At 35.8% G+C, this 25,480-nt stretch overlaps 1 protein-coding gene across 5 annotated transcripts in view; it reads left to right on the top strand.

Moving 5' to 3' along the window:
• Nucleotides 1-25,480, top strand: part of INTS2 (integrator complex subunit 2) — a 52,624-nt gene that overhangs the window by 24,446 nt on the left and 2,698 nt on the right. For all 5 annotated transcript variants that reach the window (XM_060290698.1, XM_030881809.2, XM_030881807.2 and 2 more), the window contains 10 exons: nt 650-826; nt 2,204-2,312; nt 11,402-11,506; nt 13,681-13,845; nt 14,880-15,081; nt 17,863-17,988; nt 21,453-21,651; nt 23,717-23,968; nt 24,323-24,430; nt 24,563-24,668. In XM_060290698.1, coding sequence (XP_060146681.1) covers nt 650-826; nt 2,204-2,312; nt 11,402-11,506; nt 13,681-13,845; nt 14,880-15,081; nt 17,863-17,988; nt 21,453-21,651; nt 23,717-23,968; nt 24,323-24,430; nt 24,563-24,668 — 1,549 coding nt within the window. The remainder of the gene's footprint in view (nt 1-649; nt 827-2,203; nt 2,313-11,401; nt 11,507-13,680; nt 13,846-14,879; nt 15,082-17,862; nt 17,989-21,452; nt 21,652-23,716; nt 23,969-24,322; nt 24,431-24,562; nt 24,669-25,480) is intronic.

Raw genomic sequence — 25,480 nt, 5'->3', positions numbered from 1 at the left:
AGAGGCAATTTTATTTATAAAGAACCATGAACAATATATACATTGATATATCACATTTAATTATCCTTGTTATCATGATTTAGTGAAGTTATTTTCCATCTTGATTGTATCATCTGCTTCTTTATATTTTTAGCAATATAATAGATAAGAATTAAGAGTCCAAATGCACACCCAGTGTATCTTCTTGGCCTCTATTTGTGTAGATAGTTAATCTCCCATAAGTGGTTGTCAGAGTCACTTTCTTAATCTGTCTGAGGGTTTGTTGTGAAGAGCTGTCCCTCTCGCTAAATTTCTTTCTGTTGTGGGGTCTTCTACAGCAACACATATGGTGCTCTAAATACTGATGTAGAAGGGACTTAACAGTGTTTTTCCCACTACTTGAAAACTAATAGATTAAAAACCCGAAGTCCAAACTCAAAACTCATCATTTTAGATTTATCTTCCACTTCATGGTATTCTCAACTTTAGGGTATAAAAGTATTTCCTATTTTTAAATCAAAGACAACTGTGAAACTGGATAATTAATAACTGCTAAAAGTTAATAGTTTCACTGATTCATAAATAATGTAAAATTATATGTGCTTTTAAAATTTTGCTTGCCTTTTCTTATTGCCATAATTGATTTGGTGCCTGCAACCTTCTTTTTTAGGACTGGATTTATAGACAGCTCTGTGAAACCTCCACTCCACTCCATCCTCAACTACTTCCTCTGATTGACGTGTACATAAATTCTATACTTACTCCTGCATCTAAATCTAATCCAGAAGCCACAAATCAGCCAGTCACAGAACAGGAGATACTCAATATTTTCCAAGGAGTCATTGGGGTAAAATAGTGGCTTTTCTACATTTATTAGCTTATTTTTCTTTTATTCTTTGGACTGACTCCATGTTTTTTCCCTGATTATTAGAGGAGAACAACTTCTAGGTGGTTCTGAATTTAAGATGGTATTCAGTTTTTTTAGATTACTTTTAAATATTAAAAGAATGGTATTAGTTCCAAGTAGTTTGTTGAATAGGCACTTTTTGAGGAATTCTTTCAAGAGCTCCATTTTCCTTTTGTTTTTTTTTGGCCGCGCTGTGCCCCTTGCATTGGGAGTATGGAGTCTTAACAACTGGACCTCCAGGGAAGTCCCAGGAGCTCCATTTTAAAGCTTAAGGAGTGCTGTGGAAGTGTGTGTTTACCAACGGACTACATGACATTTCCACACATTTAACCAGCTTTATTTAGTTTCCTGGGGATCTGAGATCTACCTAGACTATTAATGGAAAACTTGAAGAAAATCTTTTTTCTCCAAATATACTTAACTGTCTAATATCATTTTTAGGAATTATTTTCTTTGTGGTAATTTCAGATAATACTTGAGACTCCTGTAAAGCTTTTTGAGAAGCAGCCTGATGGGGCTGCTGTTGCCTTTTTTTCCCTATCTTCTTTTTTTTGTGGTACGTGGACCTCTCACTATTGTGGCCTCTCCTGTTGCGGAGCACAGTCTCTGGACGTGCAGGCGCAGCGGCCATGGCTCATGGGCCCAGCTGCTCCGCGGCATGTGGGATCTTCCCGGACCGGGGCATGAACCTGTGTCCCTTGCATCGGCAGGCGGACTCTCAACCACTGTGCCACCAGGGAAGCCCTATCTTCTTTTTTTTTAAAAAAACAGTAACTTTTTAAAAATTTTATTTATTTTTGGCTGCGTTGGGTCTTTGTTGCTGCACGTGGGCTTTCTCTAGTTGCAGTGAGCGGGGGCTACTCTTCGTTGCGGTGCATGGGCTTCTCATTGCGGTGGCTTCTCTTGTTGCTGAGCACGGGCTCTAGGGCGCGCGGGCTCAGTAGTTGTGACACGTGGGCTCAGTAGTTGTGGTGCATGGGCTTAGTTGCTCCACGGCATGTAGGATTGTCCCGGACCAGGGTTCGAACCCATGTCCCCTGCATTGGCAGGTGGATTCTTAACTACCGCATCACCAGGGAAGCCCCTTCCTATCTTAAAAACTGTTAAGCATGTTGCTTTTCATCTCCCAAGCCATCTCAAATTTAACTTAGACTTCAAGTTGTCTCTTTGAGTTTAATGCGAACACAGCAACACTTCTCCCAACTTGTTCGAGCTTGGGAGCAGCAACACTGAATAATCTATTTTGAATGCTTTTGCTATCAAAAAGCACTCATGAAATTTAACAGTATTTTAAAGTATTTATAATATTACCTCCAGGGTGACAACATCCGCCTTAATCAGCGTTTCAGTATCACAGCACAGCTTTTGGTGCTTTATTATACACTGTCTTACGAAGAAGCTCTCCTAGCAAACACAAAGACTTTAGGTAAGTTGTGCATGGGCGAATGTTTCTAGTGATAGTTCATCTTATTTGCTTATATTTTGTTACTCTCTAGGCTGCTGTATGAGAAAATAAGGTCAACTATTCTAACAAGCTCCAGCATCATTCTACAGTCTTTGCAATGGAGGCATTGTGTACTCTGATGCATAAATACATGTATGTGTGGGCATATAACCACCTCTTAAGGCTCAGTGCTGCTTTTAGCAGGCTGAATTAATGGATAACTGAATTGTTTGTATTTTAACAATTTTAGTGACCTTACTAACGAAATGTAAATTAAGAGATAAACCTAAAGGAACTGCAACTGAAATATTTTTACTTGATTTCAATCTGTGCCCTATTCTTCCTTCCATTAGTGTGAAGAGTAACAGTCTAATCAAAGCAGTAGAAAAAACTAGTAGTAGGTTTTCCTTTGCCATTGAAATTATCACTGAACTAGGCTTTCAGACTTAGCTATTTCATATAATATCAGAAGGTTAGATTTAGCATAAATGATATCAGTATAAAGTAGTACGTTTTCCTCTGTTTGAAAAAGAATATTCACCTGTATTTTAGGCTTGTTAAATATATTTAGTTCCATATTTGAAACACAAAGAGTGTCATTAAAAAGTCGTAGGCATTGAGTATATAATGCAGGGAGAATTCTTTTAAGGGAGGTAATTTGTCATAGCTGAGTGGTTTTACTTTTTGAAAGTTATAAATTAAAGTTACTCTTCAGTGTGTGGCAGACCAGTTTCTTTTATTTTTCTGAAGTATTGTGTTTTAAGTATTCTGTGCATTTCTCAGCTGCTTTCTTTTCTGACTACAGGTGTCAGGGTTGTACAGATGATATACCACAACTGTAATTATAGTCTTTGTCATATCGGGGACAAGATGGGCTAATAATAAGCATTAGGGGGCTCCCACTTTTATCCACATGTAATGAATTCTGTTAAGGAATATGACACTTGTGATTTAATGGATAGTAGGGGAATGAGTTACGAGGAGGTATTCTGGGGAGAACTCAGACCATTAATACTGTAGCAGGGGACTAAGATACACCCTTAGTTTTTGTTTAAATTAATGTCTAGCAAAAAAAATCTTAATACAGAAAAGTACAGAGACTAGTGTAGCCAACTTTTGTGTATATACCATGCAGAATTAACAGGTCACTCAGAATTTTTTGGACTGGAAGGACCTTTAAAGATTATGTATCCCAGTCCCCAATGACATGCTCAGTTCAACCCTGGTTCGTGTGAAGCTGCTGTTCTTTATGCAATAATCTGATGGATCTTAATTGGAAAGTTAAGGATTTTAGGTTAGGAGTACAACCCAGCCTGGATTGAGTCTTGGAAAAGGAACTGGGAGATTAGAGGAAAGTTGTTAGGTTTTTCTGAGATTCTAGGCAAGAGATGGTGGTGGTCTGGACTGGTAGCAGTGTATATGTATTTTTTTCTTTTTTTTTTTTTTGGCTGCGCTGGGTCTTCATTACTGCGCGCAGGCTTTTCTCTAGTTGTGGCGAGAGGGGACTATTCGTTGTGGTGCACTGGCTTCTCATTGCGGTGGCTTCTCTTGTTGTGGAGCATGGGCTCTAGGCACGCGGGCTTCAGTAGTTGTGGCGTGTGGGCTCAGTAGTTGTGGTTCGTGGGCTCTAGATCGCAGGCTCAGTAATGGTGCAGGGGCTTAGTTGCTCTGTGGCATGTGGGATCTTCCTGGACCAGGGATCGAACCGTGTCCCCTGCATTGGCAGGCAGATTCTTAACCATTGCACCACCAGGGAAGTCCCTGTATATGTATTTTGAGGGTAGAGCTGAGAGGTTTTGCTGATGGATTCATGAGGTTTGAGAGACAGGAGCCAAGGTTGATGTGGAGGCTTTTGGCCTAACCTATAAAATGGCTATGGACTGAAATAAATGAGCAGGTATGTGGGGGATCAGGAGCTCGTTTTGGATGTATGGAGTTTGAGATGTCTGATAGACTTTCAAGTGGCAATGTTATGGAAACAGTTGTAAATACTGGCCTAGAATTTAGGGGAGATACCAGCACTGAAGCTTTGAGATTCTTCAGCATATATATGGTATTTAAAATCATGACATTAAGTAAGATTACCAAACGGGAAGGTGTAGGAGGAGAGTCAGGAGGATGTGTTGTCCTGGATGCCAAGGAAAGAATGTTTCAAAGAGGAGAGAGAGATCACCTGTGTAAAATGATGTTGATGGATCAAGTAAGGTTAGGACTCAGCTGATGACCGCATATAGCTTGCTGGAGGTCCTTTGACCTTTACAGTTTTATTAGTAAAGTGAACACTTGTTTTTAGGATGAAAGCCTGATTGTAGTGGATTCAAAAGAAAATTAGAGGAGCTATACTGGAGACAGTGCGTACAGACAGTTCTTTTGAGGAACTGTAAAGAGAAGGAGAGAAATGAATGTGATAATTGGAGAGGAAAATGAGGTCAGGAGAGGACTTTTTTTTTTTCTTTTTAAGGTGAAAGAGCTAAGAGAATGTTTGTATTCTGTTGGGAGTAATCTAGTAGAGAGGGAAGGCTGATGAGAGAATCCCTGGAGGGATGTCCTTGATAAGTGAGAGGAGATGGGATGTAGAAGACAGATGGAGGGATCAACCTTTCCTTGGAGAATTTTTTCCCATAGTTCAGGAGATTTTTTTCTAGTCTAGTTTCTTATCTCCACAGGGAATAAATAATTGGAGAATATGTCACAACATGAGAGAATTTTGCTTTTCCACAGCCAAAAAAGATAAGTATTCTTCCTCAAATTTATTCCTACCTGTGAAGTTGTGTTGTAGTTTCAGTAGTTTGTTAACTGGTCTGTGGTTTTGGCCTTTATATTAAACATTATTAGCAGCCACCAGGTAGCTGTAGAAGCTCAAATATGGAATTCTGACACTTGAGATAGAGCCAAGTATTAGAATATCATAGTCATTAGAAAATGGGTTTGTATATATACATATTTTTTCACATATGCATATTTTTGATTTGTTTTAAAATATTTATAATACATGTGTATATATTAATTTTAGTTAAATAGTGTATTGATCCAAAAGAATATGTGTAAGAAATAATAATATAATAAATCCCTGTGTACTAATACCCAATTAAAATATGAGCATTACCATTATATTTCCAGTTTTTATACTTAAAAGTATTTCCTATTTATTATATCTGAAGACTTTATTACTAGGTAAAAGTTTGTTTTTACATGCTTTTCAAGTAAAAACCATACTAATGAATATTGAACATATGAGAAACTGTTTATCGGCTCTTAAAGCAGCCAGTGGGATCCTAAACACAGTCTCACTCTTAAGTAGCTAAAAGTATTACTTGCTTAACTCTCTCCCTCAAGCTTAACTTCATTTAAAAACAGGGTCTGGCTGCCTTTTCTGCTTCAGTCCCGTTTCGTGTGAAGTTTCCTCCTTTGTCAGCAGCAGAACAAGACACATACTGTGGTATTTGGGAAACTGTAATGTTTACTGCCTCTGAATTCCTGAACTTGAAGTTTTTCTTTGCACTCGATAGTTAATTATTTTCTTCCTAGAAGAAAGTTAACTCTAACTGCCTCTATCAAAATGCAAAAACCTTTAAGCAAACACTGGCAGATGTTTTTTCTTGGCAGCTTGAAGTTTCAGTGCTGTAAAATCAAGTTTGACCAAAAAACGTTCTAAGAGTTAAATGATTGTAGTGTAGAGTAACCGTATAAGAATTTTAAACTTATTTCATTATTTACCTGATTGCTTTCATATCTTAATGCAAAAGAACTGGCTTTTAAAATAAAAACATTTATTAAAAGTATGTTTACTGGAGGAAATTGAGGAAGTGAAAAATGTACAAAGACCAAAGTAAAACCACCCATAATTCTGCTGCCCAGAGGTAATCACCATAGAATTTTGCTAGAAAACCCTTTAGTCTTTGCACATATGATAACTTTCACAAAGTTGGAATCATATGTTTTTAATCTACCCTTTTAATTTTTTACTTATTTATTTATTTTTTTGCGGTACGGGGGCCTCTCACTGTTGTGGCCTCTCCCGTTGCGGAGCGCAGGCTCCGGACGCACAGGCTCAGCAGCCATGGCTCACGGGCCCAGCCGCTCCGCGGCATGTGGGATCTTCCCAGACCGGGGCACGAACCCGTGTCCCCTGCATTGGCAGGCGGACTCTCAACCACTGCGCCACCAGGGAAGCCCCAGATTTGAATCTTTGAAAGCGACACGTTGGAAGAAAATCGGAAGTGTGATTGCTCATGTTGAATATATAAAACCAATGGTCTTCCCATAGGCCTTTCATAATTATAGTTTAGTCTTTTACTGGAAGATTAAGTATCCTTGATGTTGTATTTCACAGAGATGTTAAAGAGAAATAATTGCTTTAGGTAGGGCTTCATGGGCTGCTAGTTCTTTGATGGAATTATTAAGATGTGAACAGGATTTTGTCTTCAGTTTCATAGGTCCAGAAACTTAAATGTTGATACTTTACCCTAAGTTGATCTTGGGGACTCTAGATCTTAATAATACTGGCTAACATTTGAGTGCTTGTTATGTGCCAAACACTGCTTGAAGCTCTTTACACCTGTTAACTCATGTAAACCCTCACAACAATTCTGTGAGATAGGTACTGTTGTTGTCTTTATATAACAGATGAGAATACTGAGGCACAGGGAAGTTAAGTGACTTCCCTTAGTTGTAAGTGTTGGAACCAGGATTTGACCATCATTGGAACTTATATATATTTAATATTAATCCGTTTTTATTATTCAAAATAATCTATCTTTACTAGTGTATATTAGCATTTTGCCTAGTTATAATCAATCTATTTATCTTAATACCATTTTATATTCCATTTTTCCTCTTTAATGTTATTTTGTACAAACAGTAATATTATTTTATATCCATCAAGATGGGCCACAGAGCTGTGGTTTCAAATTGGTTTTTAGTATTGAATTTCTTTTTTCTTTTCTTTTTTCTCTTTTTTACCTTTTGACGCTCCTCCCCTATTTCTTTTACGCCTCATCCCCTGCTCCTCTGGCAGCCACCAATTATTTCTCTGTATCTTTTTTTGTTTTTGTTTTTTTATGATTCCACATATAAAAGAGATCATATGGTATTTGTCTTTCTCTGTCTGACTTATTTTACTTAGCATTATGCCCTCCAGTTCCACCCATGTTGTCACAAATGGCAAAGTTTCATTCTTTTTTATGGCTGAATAACGTTCCATTGTATGTATGTGTGTGTGTGTGTGTGTGTGTGTGTGTGTGTGTGTGTGTGTGTATGTATGTATCTCATGTTTTCTTTATCCATTCATCCATTGATGGACACTTAGATTGTTTCTATATCTTGGCTATTGTAAATAATGTGGCAGTGAACATGTGGGTATATATAATCTATTCAAGTTAGTGTTTTCATTTTCTTCAGATAAATACCTAGATGGGAAATTGCTGGATCATATGGTAGTTCTATTTTTAATTTTTCGAGTAACCTCATACTGTTTTCTTTCTTTTAATTAATTTATTTATTTTTTATTTATTTGTTTTTGGCTGCGTTGGCTCTTCATTGCTGTGTACGGGCTTTCTCTAGTTACTGCAAGCAGGGGCTATTCTTCATTGCGGTGTGCGGGCTTCTCATTGTGGTGGCTTCTCTTGTTGTGGAGCACGGGCTGTAGGCGTATGGGCTTTAGTAGTTGCGGCATGCAGGCTCAGTAGTTGCGGCACACGGGCCCTAGAGCGCGTGGGCTTCAGTAGTTGTGGCGTGTGGGCTCAGTAGTTGTGGTGTGTGGGCTTTAGGGTGCGCGGGCTTCAGTAGTTGTGGCTCACGGACTTAGTTGTGCCACGGCATGTGGGATCTTTCCGGACCAGGGATTGAGCCCATGTCCCCTGCATTGGCAGGTGGATTTTTAACCACTGCACCACGAGGGAAGTCCTTCCATACTGTTTTTTATAGTGGCTGCACCAATTTACATTCCTACCAGTAGTGCACAAGTGTTTCCTTTTGTCCTTATCTTCATCAACACTTGTTTATTGTCTTTTTGATAATATTCCTTCCAACAGGTATGAGGTGATAGCTCATTGTGGTTTTGATTTCCATTTCCCTGATGATTAGTGACGTTGAGCATCTTTTCATGTACCTGTTGTACCTCTGTATGTCTTCTTTGGGAAAATGTCTATTCAGATCTTCTGCCCATTTATTAAAAATTTATTTTTAATTTATTATTTATTTTTGGCTGCATTGTGTCTTCATTGCTGTGTGTGGGCTTTCTCTAGTTGCGGTGAGCGGGGGCTACTCTTCTTTGCAGTGCATGTGCTTCTCATTGTGGTGGCTTCTCTTGTTGCAGAGCATGGGCTCTAGGCGTGCAGGCTTCAGTAATTGTGGCAGGCAGGCTCAGTAGTTGTGGCTTGCGGGCACTAGAGCGCAGGCTCAGTAGTTGTGGCACATGGGCTTTGTTGCTCCGCAGCATGTGGGATCTTCCTGGACCAGGGATCAAACTGTGTCCCCTGCATTGGCAGGCGGATTCTTAACCACTGTGCCACCAGGGAAGTCCCCTTCTGCCCATTTTTAAATTGGATTGTTTGATTTTTTGCTCTTGAGTTATTAAATATATTTTGCATATTAGCCCCGTATCAGATATATGATTTGCAAATATTTTCTCCCGTTTAGTAGGTTGCCTTTTCATTTTATTGATGGTTTCCTTTGCTGTTCTGAAGCTTTGTAGTTTGCAGTAGTCCCACTTGTTTATTTTGCTTTTGTTGGTTTTGCTTTTGGTGTCAGATTCAAAAAAATCAGCCAAGACCTGTGTCCGGGAGCTTAGCACCTGTGTTTTCTTCTGAGAGTTATATGGTTTCTGGTCTTAGGTTCAAGTCTTTAATCCATTTTGAGTTCATTTTTGTGTGTGGTGTAAGATAGTGGTCTAGTTTCATATTTTTTCATGTATTTTTATCTTCAATTTCTTTCATTAATGTCTTGTAGTTTTCAATATATAGGTCTTTCACCTCCTTGATTACATTTATTCGTAGGTGTTTTATTCTTTTTGATGCAGTTGTAAATGGGGTTGATTTCTTTTTTTTTTTTAACATCTGTATTGGAGTATAATTGCTTTACAGTGGTGTGTTAGTTTCTGCTCTATAACAAAGTGAATCAGCTATACGTATACATATATCCCCAAATGGGGTTGATTTCTTAATTTCTATTTCTGATTGTTTGTTATTGGTGTATTAGAAACACAAGAGATTTTTGTGTATTGATTTTATATCTTGCAACTTTACTGAATTTGTTTATTAATTTTAACAGGTTTTTTCTTTCTTTTTTTAAAATTCTTGTTACCTTTATGGAACTTTGACATCCAGAAAAGCCTCCTCAGCCACTCATTTACCAACCAACTCTACTTTACTCTTTAGGAAATTATTTGGTTCTGGCACAAAGCCATGTACCCTAAGGTGCTCCTTAAATGCTAGCTCCCTCATCTTACTATAGAGGTCCCACGTATTCACCTCAGTGTTTGCATGAGAGTCACTTACGTGGGCCGAAATACTTGTTGCTTTTACCACCTTTTTTTTTTTTTTTTTTTTTTTTTTTTTTAGTTCTAACAGTTTTTTGATAGAGTCTGTAAGGTTTTCTGTATAATACCATATCTGCAAATGGTGACAGTTTTACTTCTTCCTTTTCAATCTGGATGGTGTTGGGACCAGAATTTGACTGTCACTGGAAGCTATGTTTTATATATTTATTTTTATTTTTTATTTTTTTGTGGTACGTGGGCCTCTCACTCCTGTGGTCTCTCCCGTTGCGGAGGCTCCGGACGCGCAGGCTCAGCGGCCATGGCCCACAGGCCCAGCCACTCCGCGGCATGTGGGATCCTCCCAGACCCGGGCACAAACCCGTGTCCCCTGCATTGGCAGGCGGACTCTCAACCACTGCGCCACCAGGGAAGCCCTATGTTATTTTTCAACTGTGCTTTGAGATACATTCTTACTCAGTTCATAAAAGATTTGTGTGGAAAACTGGGATGCTAATTTATTAATTTACAAGGGGGATTATATCTAACCTAGAGGTATATGGTCTGTTTAGGCAATGATTCTCAACCTTTATTCTAACACTTGCACTCATATGCTTCTTATCTTCAATAAAAATATGTTGAGCTTTACACTGTGTGGTTTGTATTTGGAAAAGAAAAAGTATATTGGAAATGCTTTTTCAAACTATGGACACCCTGGTTGAGATGCTCATGTAGTTTTGTTGTGTACAAGCAAAGTGCCTTGGAATGAGATGAGTGTGTCAGGCATATAGCATATGGTGGAGATGAGACAAAGAAAGATAGCGTTGATTTGCAAGGACCTTTACTCTGTGGGATCTGGGAATCCATGGAAGGTTTCTGAACATGGAGCCAGAGACATGTGATCTGGCCAAATCTCAATTTAAATAAGAGGACTAGGGCAGCAGTGTGAAGGATGGATCAAAGACCAGAGAAATTGGAGTCTGGGAAATTGAGCCGTAATAGTTATTTAAATAAATGATGAATAGGCACTGATTTAGGATAGCAGAAAAAGAACAGAAATTAAGATGGATTTGTTTAAAAAAAAATAGCATGTACTTGTTAGTTGAAGGTAGAAGTTGTGAGAGAAGGAAGTCATTCATATTTCCCAACTTTCATCAAAACGAGTCACCACTAATACATAATATGATTAAGTTAAGGCTGTTGGCATCATGAAGCTTTAAGCCATGCTGGCATGACTGCATTTGGTCTTCCTAACTAGATTTGGGAGAGTCTTGACTGACTTCTCAGGTTTCGGTGTTTTCTTTGTTGTTGTTTTCTAGTGCAGGGCACTTCTGCAGGTGGCTTCTCTCACTCATGATTTTTCTTCCCCCTAGTTTCAGTTTCGGGGCATTTTCCGAGATATTGCCCTTAAGTATGTTCTTGCTTGTCCTGTGTATTCATTATTGTGGTAGTGATTCTTCATGTTTCATGAACTATATTCACAGATTAAGTGAATTAAAAGTAATTTGACATTGTGTTTGTTCCCATTTGTGTTGAAGGTTAAAATTTCTACTGTTACTGACACTGTATCTTACATTTTTTAATCTTTGACTGACAGCTGCCATGCAAAGAAAGCCCAAATCATATTCGTCTTCTTTAATGGATCAGATTCCCATCAAATTTCTTATTCGACAGGCTCAAGGACTGCAGCAGGAGTTGGGAGGTATTTGTTTTATTTGCTTTTTACTGCTAACGTTTATTGTTTAAAAGTACCTACCGTTTATGATGTTATAAAGTGTAATAGGTGCTCAATGTTTAAAGCCCAATTCAAGAGTGAAATTCCTCTTTACCTCCCTTGCTGTCTTACTCCCTGCAAACCGCTCCTCACCCCCAAGGCCCTAGTTTCATTTTGGTGTGTAATTTCAGATATTCCTTTCTATAGGGTGAATCATATGAAATTACAGGTATTCAACTATTTTTGACCTCCAAAAATGCAGTTTCATATGGTTGAAGCTAATAGATTACACAAGTAAAAAATTCTTTTTTTAAGCTTTAAATGGTATTATACCCTATCTCTTCTGAGATTTGCTTTTTTCTCTTTGAGTCTTGGAAATCTTATCATGTCACTTCATCTAGATCTACCTTATTGTTTTTAATTGCTCCATAACATTCCTTAGTGTGGAATTACTATAATATGTTTACTGTAAAACTTTCAAATAGAAATATAGTACTATTTTTTGAAATTCAAATATTTTCTTAAATTAACACCTTTTTATAATGTTTGAATGTGTGGGTTGTGTTTTTTTCTTTTTGGTTTGTTTTTTTGAAGTTGGGGATTTTCTTTGTCTGTCTTTGTTACGGTTGGTTTCCAGGATGAACGGGAGCTTGCTTTTGTCATCTTTAGCCAGATGGCTGCATTTATTTTTTATATCTTTGCATTATCTCTTTCTAGAGAAATGATGTTATATTTGGCAGCTTTTGGCAACTAACATGTTTTACTGAAGAGATTATGAAGTGTAGATTAATTTGCACTATTGTAAGCAGTCATTTTTGTGACTGTTTGGGAAAGTCTTGACTACACATGTACTTGTGCATTAAATTTAATACCACTTTTGATTGTTATAGTGCCTTTTCAAACAGAAGCATGTATTTTAAGCAGTTTCTATGAGAAAGGAAACAGATACTTAACCCTCTTGGGACTAAGCAGTGGTTTGATTTGATCTAAGTTGCATAATAAGGGGGTGATTGGATCTAACGTACTTTTATTACTACTGATACTCTTACTGCTAACTCTTGCAACTTTGGAGATGATGATAATTGTTTAGTAGCAGCAGCATTTATTAGGTAAATAACATAGTGACGCTTCATATGTCTAAATAGGCATTTTTACAGTATCATCATTTATTTTTCTCATTATTAATATTACACAATAATAATAATGAGTAGTCTAACTGCTGTAAGCAAAAGATTAGAAACAAGACTTAGATTTAGTCAAAGGAAGGTTTCCCGATCCTTTTGAACTTCCTTAACCCTTCTTAAAAGAAGACAAATGCACCCTCTTGTGGGTATCGTCAGTACTGCTTGGGTTGGGTGACAGCTGTGTGACTTTGGGAACATTAATAAATATCTTTCAGCCTGTTTCTTCATAGTAGAATGGAGACAATATTGCTTACCTTGTAGGAATGTCAGGGTGAAATGAGGAAATGCACATAAAGTGTAAATTTAGGTACTCAAGTTGGGCAACTTTAATTTTACTCATCTGTAGCAATGATTCTCAACTGGGTTGGAGGAGAGGACATGTTCTCTTATAGAAGCCTATCAGAATTTCTTCTTTTAAAATCTTTTAAAATTTTTATTTATTTATGTTTTGGCTGTGCCGCTCAGCATGCGGGAGCCTAGTTCCCCAACCAGGGATCAAACCCGTGCCCCCTGCAGTGGAAGTGCGGCATCCTAACTACTGGACCGCCAGGGAATTACCAAGCCTATCAGAATTTCTGAGTGAGGCCTTTTTCAAACCATATATGATCTCCCTGAAATGAACATTCTTTTCCCTTCTCTTTTTCTCCTCCCCACTCAACTCTTGAACTACTGCTATGTCAAACTAATATTCCTGATGGGAGACTTTTATGGTGGGATAGGGTGGAAGAAAGCTTGAGAACTTTTGACAAAAGTAGTGGCTTCCAGCTTCCTGTGTATCAATTCGCTTGGCGATCTTTAAGCAGATTCCCTGGCTGAACTACTGAACAGAAGTTCTTAAGCTGTAGTATGCATGCATAAGAAGGGCAGATGCCTTTGGCTTGCTGTACATGAACGGGAGAAGAGAGAGGGGAAAGAAGAGAGAGAAGATTTTGATGTTTAAGAATAAAGAATCCAATTGACTTCTTTTAAATTTTCAAGGGTTGCATTCTGCTTTACTTCGTCTCCTTGCAACTAACTACCCACATTTATGCATTGTGGATGATTGGATCTGTGAAGAAGAAATCACAGGGACTGATGCCCTGTTAAGAAGAATGCTCCTGACTAGTAATGCCAAAAACCACTCTCCTAAACAACTTCAAGAAGGTATAATAAATTGGTATGCCTTTTACCCCTTTAGTAGTACACAGAGGTGTTAGGCCTGTGGAAATCTTAAAATCATGCAGAATTTTCCTGGAGATATAACAGGGTTTTGGTGAATATATTTAAAGTAATTCTCTTTGAGTTAAAGGATTTTTTACCATTTTTTTCTGACATGCTTGCATCTGTTTCCTCATAGGTTCTACGTTATATCACTAAACAGGTCATGTGGTTTTAGGAAAGTCCTAAAACTGGTCAGAAATAAGTACTGTGGAATAGAACAATGTATCTGCTGTTAATGGATAATAAGCTAGATCAGCACTTTAAAATAGAAATATGATGTGAGCCACACATACAATTTTAAACTTTCTATATATTGCCACATTAAAAAAGTTAAAAAAAGGCAAATTTAAATAACTATTTTGTATAACCCAGTATATCTAATATATTATGATTTCATCACATAATCAGTATAAAAAGACTGTTAGATATTTTATTATTTTTTCATACTGAGTCCATGGATTTTATACTTACAGCACATCTCATTTTGGACTAGCTGCATTTCAAGTGCTCAGTAGCCAGAAGTGGTTAGTGACTATTCTATTGAAGGAGGACGGTTCTAGCTATTTTTTACTAACAGTTGCTTACAGCCCATAAAGGGCTACCCGAAGGAAGGTGTCAAGAAGTTTGAATTTTTCAAATAAATGTTAATACCAAGAGCAATAGTTCGGTATATTTTCATGTTCCAGTCAATTTTTTAAATCAGTGTGAATTGTTGTCTTTGGGTCACTCTCACTAATGTGATTTTTAAAATGAGGTATTTTTTGTTCTTTATGAAATAACTGCACCTTAACATGAATTTTTCTTAAGGGCCTAATTTTAAGTATACCCACAACTATGACTAGAATGGAAAGTTTTACTTTTTTTAAAGCAATATTGCTTTCTTGATTTCTTTCGCCTATAGTTTGATAGAGCAATATTACTTCCTATTTGGTAAGCTGTATAGTATTTAGATTATGACTATAAAGTTTTCCTTTTAGCATTTTCAGCTGTCCCAGTAAGTCACACACAAGTGATGCAGATTCTAGAACACTTGACTCTACTCTCTGCCAGTGAACTTATACCATATGCAGAAGTATTAACATCCAATATGAATCAGCTGTTGAATTCAGGGGTTCCGAGGCGAATTCTTCAAACGGTCAATAAACTATGGATGGTTCTTAATACTGTGATGCCTAGAAGGTAATTTCAGTGTATTGTTACATGTAATAGATAAGTGTATAGCAGTGATTGTATACAATAACTTAAACTTAAATGTTGAAAAAAATTGTTAAAAAAAACTTTTTGACAATATAAATCCTTTCTGAAGACCACTAATTAAAAGCGTTGTTATAACTTTAAGGAAAAGAATAAACTCTATCTTAAGAAACAGAGAGAAACCTTGAAGTATTTCCAACTTGGGAAAGTTCTTTAAAAGGGAGTTCTCATGTAGAGTCATTTGTGGCTAATTGTGATTTAGATTACCATTGTGTCTTGCATCATTGCAGTGGCTCCAAATTTTGCTGTACATTAAAATCACCTGGAGAGCTTTTAAAACTCCTGATCCCCAAGTTGTAACCCATGCCAATTAAATCACAGTGGAACGCTGGGTTCAGTGTTTTGTCTTTAGTCAAATGGGTCTCTGCTGTTCCATAGAATGCATCAAAAACACTTGGTCTGCTCTAGAAACAAATACTGGGCTGGACTTACCTGAGATTCTGATTCAGTAGGTCTGGGAATATTTATACTTTTTAAGTTTGATTTTTACTTATATCAAATTAATAAATGCACGTAAGTTAAATAGTGTATAAGGTCAGCCCCCACCTTCCCATTTTAGACTATTGATCCTCAGAGACAATTATTCTTAGCTCCTTTATCTTTTAATTCTGGCATTTATGTCCCACCATGTATCTCAATCATATGCTTATAATTACTATGATTTCCTGACTTTCCAATTTAGAAATTATCTTTTGACTTCCTACAAAATCCTTCATACAAGATGAAGATTTAGCACTCTTACTTGCTTCCCCTGTGAGTCCCTCTTCTTCCATATATTCTCCCTTCCTCCATTTCTCCCAACAGTTATATCAGAATTTTTGGTTAAAGAAATATTCAGTGTGCATATTATTATGACTACATAAGTGTTATTTATGTTGATATATATGATATCCTTTGATTACAATTTCTTTCTTAAACAACTGCCCTCCTTCATACCCCACATACAAACCCTGAGTTGTTTGCCTCTTTAACATTTGTTCAGGTTTTTTTGTTTTCTTTGTATCAATAACCAATTCACTCTCAAACTCTATTATTGAGTGGAAATTTACATTAGTTGTTAACACATCAGGTAACATATTAGTAACATTTTTCCTTGGAAACCTTCCTTTCAGATCTTTCCACCCTTATGTTTCAATCTGGGACATTCACAGTAGCCATCTGGAATTGCTTTGTCTCTTGGTTTGAGTCCATGTTTTTGTCTTTCTTGATTTAGTTCCTTATTTAAGTGAGTGGAACTAACGCTCAAGTTGCTTCCTGGGAAAGATGTTTGGGAAATATTTTTTTTTTTGAGGCTTTCATATGTGAAAAGGTTTTTATTCTTCCCCTCACGTGATTGATATTAGGCTAGGTGTAGAATTCTAGCTTACTTTTCCTCTTAGCAATTTGAAAGCTTTATTCTATTGAAGTAATTAGAGCTTTCCTGATTACTTTTGAGTAATCTAATCTTATACCAATTCCCAATCCTTTGTATGTGACCATTGTTTTTTCTCTTAAAGGTTTTAGGTTCTTTTTCATTGTTTCTGAAATTTCATGATGATACATTTTGGTTTGGGTCTTTTTTAATTCATGGTGCTGGGCACTTGGTTGGCCTTTTTTTTTGTCGGGGGACTAATCTGATGTCTTCACTTCTAGGACAGTTTCTTGTATTTTTTTTTTTCTTCAGTAATTTCTTTCCCTCTGTTTTCTGGAATTTTTTGCAATTTGGATTTTAAACCTCTTGAACTTACTCCGATTTTCTCCTTCTTTCTCCTCTATTTTTAAATTTCTCTTTTATGTACATTTTCTGGATATTTCGTCTGTTATCTTCTGATCTTTCCTTTGAATTTAAAATATTTCTGTTATAGTCTTAATTTCTAAGAGCTCTTTCTTATCTGAGAATCTATAAATGCCTCCTGTTCTTGTTTCATATACGCAATATTCTGTCCTTTAAGGAAATTAATTATAGGTTTAAGAATTTTTTTTTCTTCTCATCTCTATATTGTTTCTTTGGCATTCCTTTCTTTCTGTTTGTATATTTTAATCTTTTTCAAAGTAGAAACTTTCTTTAAATGTCTGATGATTGTTGGCTATCCACTCATTTAAGAGTGGGCAAGCTCTGTGTGTGAGGTGGGGTTGATGGACTCCTGGGCTTCACTGTAAGAGGTCAGATACCCTACATATTGGCATATTCTTCAGTAATTCTGATGTGTAGTCAGGTTAGTAACCACTTTTATAGTCTATTGATGTTTAATCTCAAAGTGGCATCTCATATTTAGATTCTGTGATGATAAATGTAGAACAATAATTTATGGGGCCAGTTACAGTTTCAAAGTGCTTTGGTGGATATCATTTCATTTACAGGTATTATAGTCATATTTTACAGAGGAGGAAACAGTTCAGAGAGGTTCCATGACTTACACAGAGTCATACAGCAAGTATGGTATAACTTAGGTTTTAATTCAAATTCTGATTTTATATGCCATGATTATTCCCTTACAACTGTGAAGATTTTTGAAACTACTTTTGTTTATTGTTTTATCTTCATTTGTTTTAGAAACATAATAATAGGTTAGATTTCTATAGTTTTTAATTTTTCCAAGTTCATTTACACCTGTTCTCTAATTTTTTTCCTGACTATATCTTTCTAAGATAAAAGGAACTGGATGGTGGCTACAGGTTTCAATTATGATATAGCTGTTTTTGAACATGTGATTATTTTCTCATCAGGCTGTGGGTAATGACAGTTAATGCACTTCAACCATCAGTAAAGTTTGTACGACAGCAAAAGTATACTCAGAATGATCTGATGATAGATCCTCTCATTGTGCTAAGATGTGATCAGAGGGTGTACAGGTATGTGTCATTTGAGTTCATTTTTACTATAGAGTTATGCTTTGGAGAGTCAAAGGAAATCGAAGAAATTCAGTTTAAACTTATATCTTCGTGTTCTTGCAGGTAACTTGGCAGTATGACCTGTGAGGTTTTTGTGTTTTTTTGGTTGTCTATATTCATGAACTTCAGTTTAATATGTGATTAATAAACCTAGCCTTAACAAAATGTCATCTTTGGTTTTGGCAGCCCTCAATAGTGTTCTTTCTCTCAGAGTCAAGATAGTGAAAAATGATACCATTTCTCATAGCATTGTTGAAAGAAGCTTTTAAAAAACCGGTTTATTATGAATCATTACATGCATTAAAATTGTGATCCTTTTGGAATCCTTAATTGTGATGTTAGCTTTATTGATTCCACATTTGTCTATACTTCCTTGCTAATTCCTTAACTTAATCAGTTGCTTTGAAGTAGCTTCACCTCAAGAGGTGGGATTAATTAATTCACATCATTAATATTTGAATTTCTAGTTGCTAAGCTAAATAGTAACAAAGATATACAAGTTGAGGGGTCTGCCTTTAAAGTGATTATCACTTGTATCGGGAAATAAGATAAATACCTGAAAAGTTAAATAATATGGTCATATGCAGATGAATGGTACAGTAAATGAATGGTGTTAAAAGTTTCAGGAGGAAGTGAGACTTTGAGTAGTATTTTGAAGTATAGAAATAGGGTTTAGATGAACAGATACTGTAATGATGGGGCGTAAGAGGTCAAAGAAGGTATTGTGAGAAAAAGAATAGTGTGAGCAGAAGTGTAAAAGCAAGAGTGAAAAAGGCTTGAGTGGAAGGCTTAGTTTTTGAGAACACACTTTAGAGTTGGAATGTTAGGTTAAGGTCAGGCTATGGAGGGCCTTGAATGTTAGGCTGAAGAGGTCATTTAGGTGGTAACTTACGAAGAGAAGGTTCACACTAGATAGTTCAGAGGGGAAAGAAACTGGAGTAAAGAAGACTAACTAGGATACAGTAATATACTCATCTGCCTTTAACCCTGGGGATGAAATTCTTGAAGTGGCAAAATCTGCAGAATCAGCCAAATATAGTTTGGTGAGATCAAGGTCTCGGAGGGAAGAGGAACCAGAAGAATAAACAGTATAAATGACATTAAGTATCTATTTAATAAAAAGAAAACAACAGTAAATAACATTTCTAGAGAAGAGCCATTTCTAAAACAATTTATCAGTGTTAAAAATCCACTTAAGTAGGTAACCTTTCACCTAAATCACCCGCAGTTGTTCAGGAGGCTGTTAAATTATGCTATCATAATGTATGAAATGTTTTTGTAGCCTAGATCTTTCACTTAACAACTTGTGAACCTTTTCTCATGTTAATAGATCTTCTTATGTTAATTGGCTACGTAGTATTCCACATAGATATGCTATGCTTAATTCAGTTCCCTATTGTTGGATATTTTATTTCCATTTTTTGTTATTATTCATAGTGCTGTGGTAACTATTGTGTACTATTTCCTTAGAAATGATTATTAAAAATGGAATTATTGAGGCAAAAGGAACATGCTCATTTTTAAGTCCTTTGATTCATGTTTTCATTCTGCCACTCAGAATGGCTGAACCTGTTGACATTCCTATAGTGATGTTTGATATTGTACACTTTCCTACAGTTTTATATAATTTTTCCAATTTGATAAGTGAAAAATAGATTCCCACTTTAATTTATATTTTTCTTAGATTGAATATTTTAATATACTTATTGGTTATTGGTATTTCTTCTTTACATTTAGCCTAGTTTTCTATTAGAATGCTTACCTTTTTTGATTTAAAGAGCTTTTTACGTATAAAGGATATCAGCTTTTTGTATATAGAGTGCAGTTTTTTCTTTTATTGTTCTATTGTTTTGCCTTTAATTTTGTTCATTTTTTAAAATTTGATTTTTTCTAAGTGATCATTTAGGTGGTTTTTAAAAATGTCAAACAATATGAAAAGATATGACATTTTGGATTTGCTTTGAACTAACCAGTGGTGATGGTGGGAAAGTGGATGGTGGGGTATGGGTGAAATAAGACTAGCGATGTGTCGATAACTGTTGCTGCTGGGTGATGAGTTCTTAGAGGTTCATTATAATATCCCCTTTTTTATGTGTGCATGAAAGTTTTCATTATATACATTAATAAGTGCACAAACAAGAAGATTAACAAGGAAAAGGTGTACAGTGAAAAGTCTTGTTCTCTCGTATCTACCCTGCTGCCATTTTTAAAGCAAAGTTCCTCTTTGAACTATTGACCAATCCCAGTTCCATCTCCAGAGGAAACTTTATTGTTATAATGGTGTGTATGTAGCTTCATTTTCTATGTATTTACAAATTTATAAACAAATATTTACTTTTTTGTTTTGGGTGGTGTTAAAAAACGTAAGTGGTTTTTGGTAGGCTCTATTTTGTTCTTTTTTTAAAAAAACTTACCATTCTGAACATGTTTTCCATATTGGTATGCATAGTTCCATCTCATTGTTTTAACTGCTACATAGTATTCCATATATACAGGCCTCTACAAACTCTGATCCAGAATGTCTGGTGGAGTTTAGGATTTTTTTTTTAATAAATACTCCAGGTGATTCTTATCTTCATTTTTGGGAATATTGCCATGGTTTATTTAACCATTGACATGTTTCTTTTTTTCCACTATTAATACATGCAGGTTTACTGTAGAAAATTTGAACATTTCAGAAAAAGTATTGACATTTCCAGTGTTTCATAGTTAAAACCAAAGCTGTACTGCCTGTTTATGCACACATACTCAGTCTGTGATAGGCTGGGAAGTGGCATTGTCAGGTTTCTCTAAGGGCTTGGCTTTTAATATTTTAGTGGTTACTGATTTATCTGTTTTGGTTTCCTTTTTTACATTTAATTCTTACATCTATTATCTCATTTAAATTTAATTTATAACAATTTTTGAGGAATGAATAACTCTATTCATTTTTTGTTTTGTTTTGTTTTGTCTTGACTGTGCTATGGGGCACGTGGGATCTTAGTTCCCTGACCAGGGATCGAAACCCATGCCCCCTGCATTGGGAGAGTGGAGTCTTAACCACTGGACCACCAGGGAAGTCCCTAGACTATTTGTCTTTGAGGACAGCTGCCTTGCAGGCTCATATCTAAGAGATTTAATGGTAGTGCCATTTTTTTGTAAAAAGGAATGCCTTTTTTCTAGGGTATATATTATATTTGATTTTAGTTGATAAGATGAAATAGATAATACTATTCATACAGTCTTGAAATACAGAGAATTATATATATATTAAGCTTTCATTTTTGAGAATGAATATTTTGGTGGGAAAAGTGTTAACTTTCTACTCTTTTAATGTTTTCAGGTACTGTTCAGGTTTTTCTAATTATTCAAATTGATTGACCATGTTCTGACTAATTTATAAATTTATATTTTTTCTCACATATTTTTCTTCTTTCTGTGTTTAGATGCCCCCCACTGATGGATATTACTCTACATATGTTGAATGGATATCTTCTGGCATCCAAAGCCTACCTTAGTGCTCATCTGAAGGAAACAGCAGAGCAAGATAGGCTTTCTCAGAATAATACAATAGGTTTAGTTGGACAGACTGATGGCCCAGAAGTTACCAGAGAGGAACTGAAAAATGCATTACTGGCTGCTCAGGTAATAAAGTAAAATTAATCAAAAAGGCCAAGGGCTTTCTTGTTAATATAATCATTTAAATAGATGGCCTTCTACATAAAATGGTGACATATTATACATTCCTTTTATTACAGAAGGTATATTATAATGGTGTTACCTTTGCTTCTGAATTATTAAAATCAGGAATAATCTTCATGGCTTTATTTAATAGCCATTTTAGTGAGATTTATATTTTAACAAAATATAAGACTTTTGTTTCTTAAAATCAAATGAAAAAAAATCAAATGGTGGAGACAGACAAGAAGTGTGTGTGTGTGTGTGTGTGTGTATATATATATATATATATAAATAAAATAAAATGTCAGGCAGTGATAAATACTATAACAACACAAGTAGTTAAAGTTTGTATTTAGAAAAGTTTTATAACAATATAGAATTTACTGCAGCCTTAGGTAGTAATTTTGGACTAATGCAGGACATGCGAGATGATTGAATGTTAAGCAGTTTGAGGTCTTCAAAGTAGAAATGTTTTCTTAGTTTGAAATATATTTTCTGAAATCTTTTCATTGGCAATAAGGGGAATTAGAGTAATAATATAGGTCCACAATCCCTTATCTGTAATACAGAAATCCAAAAAGCTATGAAAACTGAGGCATTTTTTTTGGTAATTCAGTTGGCAGAAAAACCTGACCTGATATGACCTTGTTTGTGTCAAAACTTGACCTGAATTGATGTGAAGCTATTTATGGCCTTTATCCCACTTAATATGAATGTTGGTATGTTTTGTTGCAGAAATATTAATACATTTGATTACAATGTACTGCCTTAGTCTCTGCTGGAGGTGTTATATAATATTACAGAAAAAAAAATCTGAGTTCTAAAATAAATCTGACCCTCAGAGTTTCAGATAAGGGCTTGAGGATGGTAATAGCTACCATTTATATAATGCTTATTATATGGTGGATGCTATTCTGAGTTTTTTATGTATATTAACTCATTTACTCTTTACAACCAACCTATGAGGTATGGAGTATTATCTCCATTTTTACAGATTAGGAAAACGAGATCCAGAGAGGTTAAGTGACTTGCTCAAGGTTATACATTTAGTAAGTGGGGAAGCTGGGATTCAAGCTGGGGGAGGCTGGCTCCAGAGTCTATAAAAAAACAAACATAAAACAGTAACAACCGAAAACCCGTCAAGAATGATTATAAAGTTTACTTTATGAATGATTATAATGTAAGGCTAACCTTAGTTTATAATTAAGTTATTAAACAGGTAGATGGAGTAATTGTTTTCTTCTATCCCAGGCAGTGGCAGTCTTTCAGAGATGCATATTATGTATTCATTTTCTTTTTCCTTCTTCCTGCTAGATGCAAGTGATTATAGCTCTCCTTTATAGGCAGGGGCATTAAGTAGATCACCCCTCAAGGAACTACTTTTCTATGAAATGGCACTCAAGCTTGTAGACTGAGCAATAATGAGTTGTACAGTTGGAATGGATGGTAAGGCAGAATCTTTCCAGAGCCTTAAAGAGCCTATCTTAAAATTAAAAGGAAAAAGAGCTTTGGGGAGTGACTTTTAGGCATTAATTATTAACCACCATCTTCAGAGGTGAGAAAAAGAGGGGAATACAAGATAGGATCCTGGGAGAAGTAGGAATTTAAGAGGAAGGAAAGGAGATTCCAGTAGAAGTCATTTTTTGCCCTAGGGCCTGTTTTGGATGACACCGAATTCGAATACTCTTGTAGTAGATGTTCTTAAACTCGAGTTCATGTATCTGCCTTAGAGGTGTGTGACCACTCTGAAATTATGCCACATGTTGCTGTGTTTACATATGTTAATTTTTATGCTGAGAGGGTATACAGTTTTCTTCAGATTCTTAAGAGGGTTCATGGCCCTGAAAAAGATGAGAACCACTGGCCTATAGATTGTTCACTCTTTCTCTTAGAAGTACCTCTTTGCTTTTTGTTCTTAAAGAAACAGTTATTTTTATCACATGTGTTCATGTGAAAACAAAATCAAATTTGGTTTTCAAACAAACTTCTCAGAAACTTCTTAAATTCACTGTGTTTTATTTGCTTGTAGGATAGTGCAGCTGTCCAGATTCTCTTGGAGATTTGCTTACCTACTGAAGATGAGAAGGCAAAGCGTGTCAATCCAGACAGCTTGCTAAGGAATGTTCAAAGCGTTATTACTGCCAGCACTCCAGCTAAGGGAATGGAGGAAGGAGAAGACAATTTGCTCTGTAACCTTCGAGAAGTTCAGTGCCTTATCTGTTGTCTGTTGCACCAAATGTACATTGCGGATCCCAACATTGCTAAGCTTGTTCACTTTCAGGTCTGGTTTCAAAGAATGATTCTTTATGGTTGAACTTTATTTTGGGGGTAGTTCTGAAGTACTAAATTAATAGGAATCATTTAGAAACTGGAGGTCACGCAAATGATCATGGTCCTTTGCAATATGGAGAAAAATCCAGATTTTTAAAATTTGATTTCAGCCTAATAAAGTGTTCATAGAATTTATTTGTATTTTAGTGCATCAGAGAGGTGAAATGCCAGGAAACATGTAGGGCATTGTAGCTTTCTGAGCAACTGTTACATAAAGGAAGTGAAACCTTCCTTTATATTTTTATCTGTATTTGACTTGCAGCTATTTTATTTCTAACTTTTCCTCCCTTTCTTGTTGAGATAGGGTTATCCATGTGAACTTTTGCCTCTGACAGTCGCAGGTATTCCATCTATGCACATCTGTCTGGATTTCATACCTGAGCTTATTGCACAGCCAGAACTTGAAAAACAGGTAATGAGCATTTTGGAACTTTAGGAGAATTTTGATCTCCCTTTAATCTTCTAGTTATATAAAACATTTTACAATTTTTAATACTTAAAGACCTTCTTCAAAAACATGTAATATTTGGGTTTTGTGTTACAGATATTTGCTATCCAGTTGCTTTCTCACTTGTGTATCCAGTATGCATTACCAAAGTCACTCAGTGTGGCTCGCTTAGCTGTCAATGTCATGGGAACTCTGCTAACAGGTGTGTAGCCAACCGACATCAATAACAAAAATTTCTAACATAAAGTAGTACATATTTTTTCTGACTTTAGTGACACCATGTTTTCTGTGTCACTAATAGCTATGCCATCTTTTGAATTATTCTTTTTGAAAATTTTCCTATGACAAATGTGATGTATAGTGTAGAGGAGATGAGTAGGTAGGCAAATTGTATCTTTCATTTTTGTGAATGACTGTATATAGATTTATAGTAAATATACTAAGCATTCCACATTTTACAAATGGAAATCAAGTCTACCTTCTGAATATAATTATGTCAATAGAAAACAAGTTACAATCTATTACAAATGCTTAGAATTCCAGAAAAATATAATCATCTGTATAAATGAGATAAATATATAAGTTGTTTCCTTAAGTTCTAAAACATACCCTAACATTTTAACCACCTTCTAGGTTGTTAAGTAAAATGGTATGAAAATAAACTAAAAGATATGAACTATAATTCAACCTTTAAAAGTTATGGCTTAGTCAATTTCATATTCTTAGTGCTCCCATAATAATCTGTTCATTTATCTTTCCATCGTATTCACTTCATGTTATAATTATTTGCAGTGGTTAAGATCTTACACTGCCTGAGTTCTATCCCAACTCCACTGCTAACTGGAGTTGAAGAAGCTTCTTAATCTCTCTAAGGTTTATTTAAGAGTTTCCTCATATATTAAATAGTATCATAGAAATACTTTTTTCATTCATAAGATTGTGGGAATTAAATGAAACAATGCATGCAGTGCACCTATCACAGTGTTTGGACATAAGCATTTATGTGTTGGATGA

The sequence above is a fragment of the Globicephala melas genome, chromosome 20, assembly GCF_963455315.2.
Source record: "Globicephala melas chromosome 20, mGloMel1.2, whole genome shotgun sequence".
NCBI lineage: Eukaryota > Metazoa > Chordata > Mammalia > Artiodactyla > Delphinidae > Globicephala > Globicephala melas.
The sequence above is the reverse complement of the archived record's forward strand: the minus strand, read 5'-3'. Positions and strand labels throughout refer to the sequence as shown.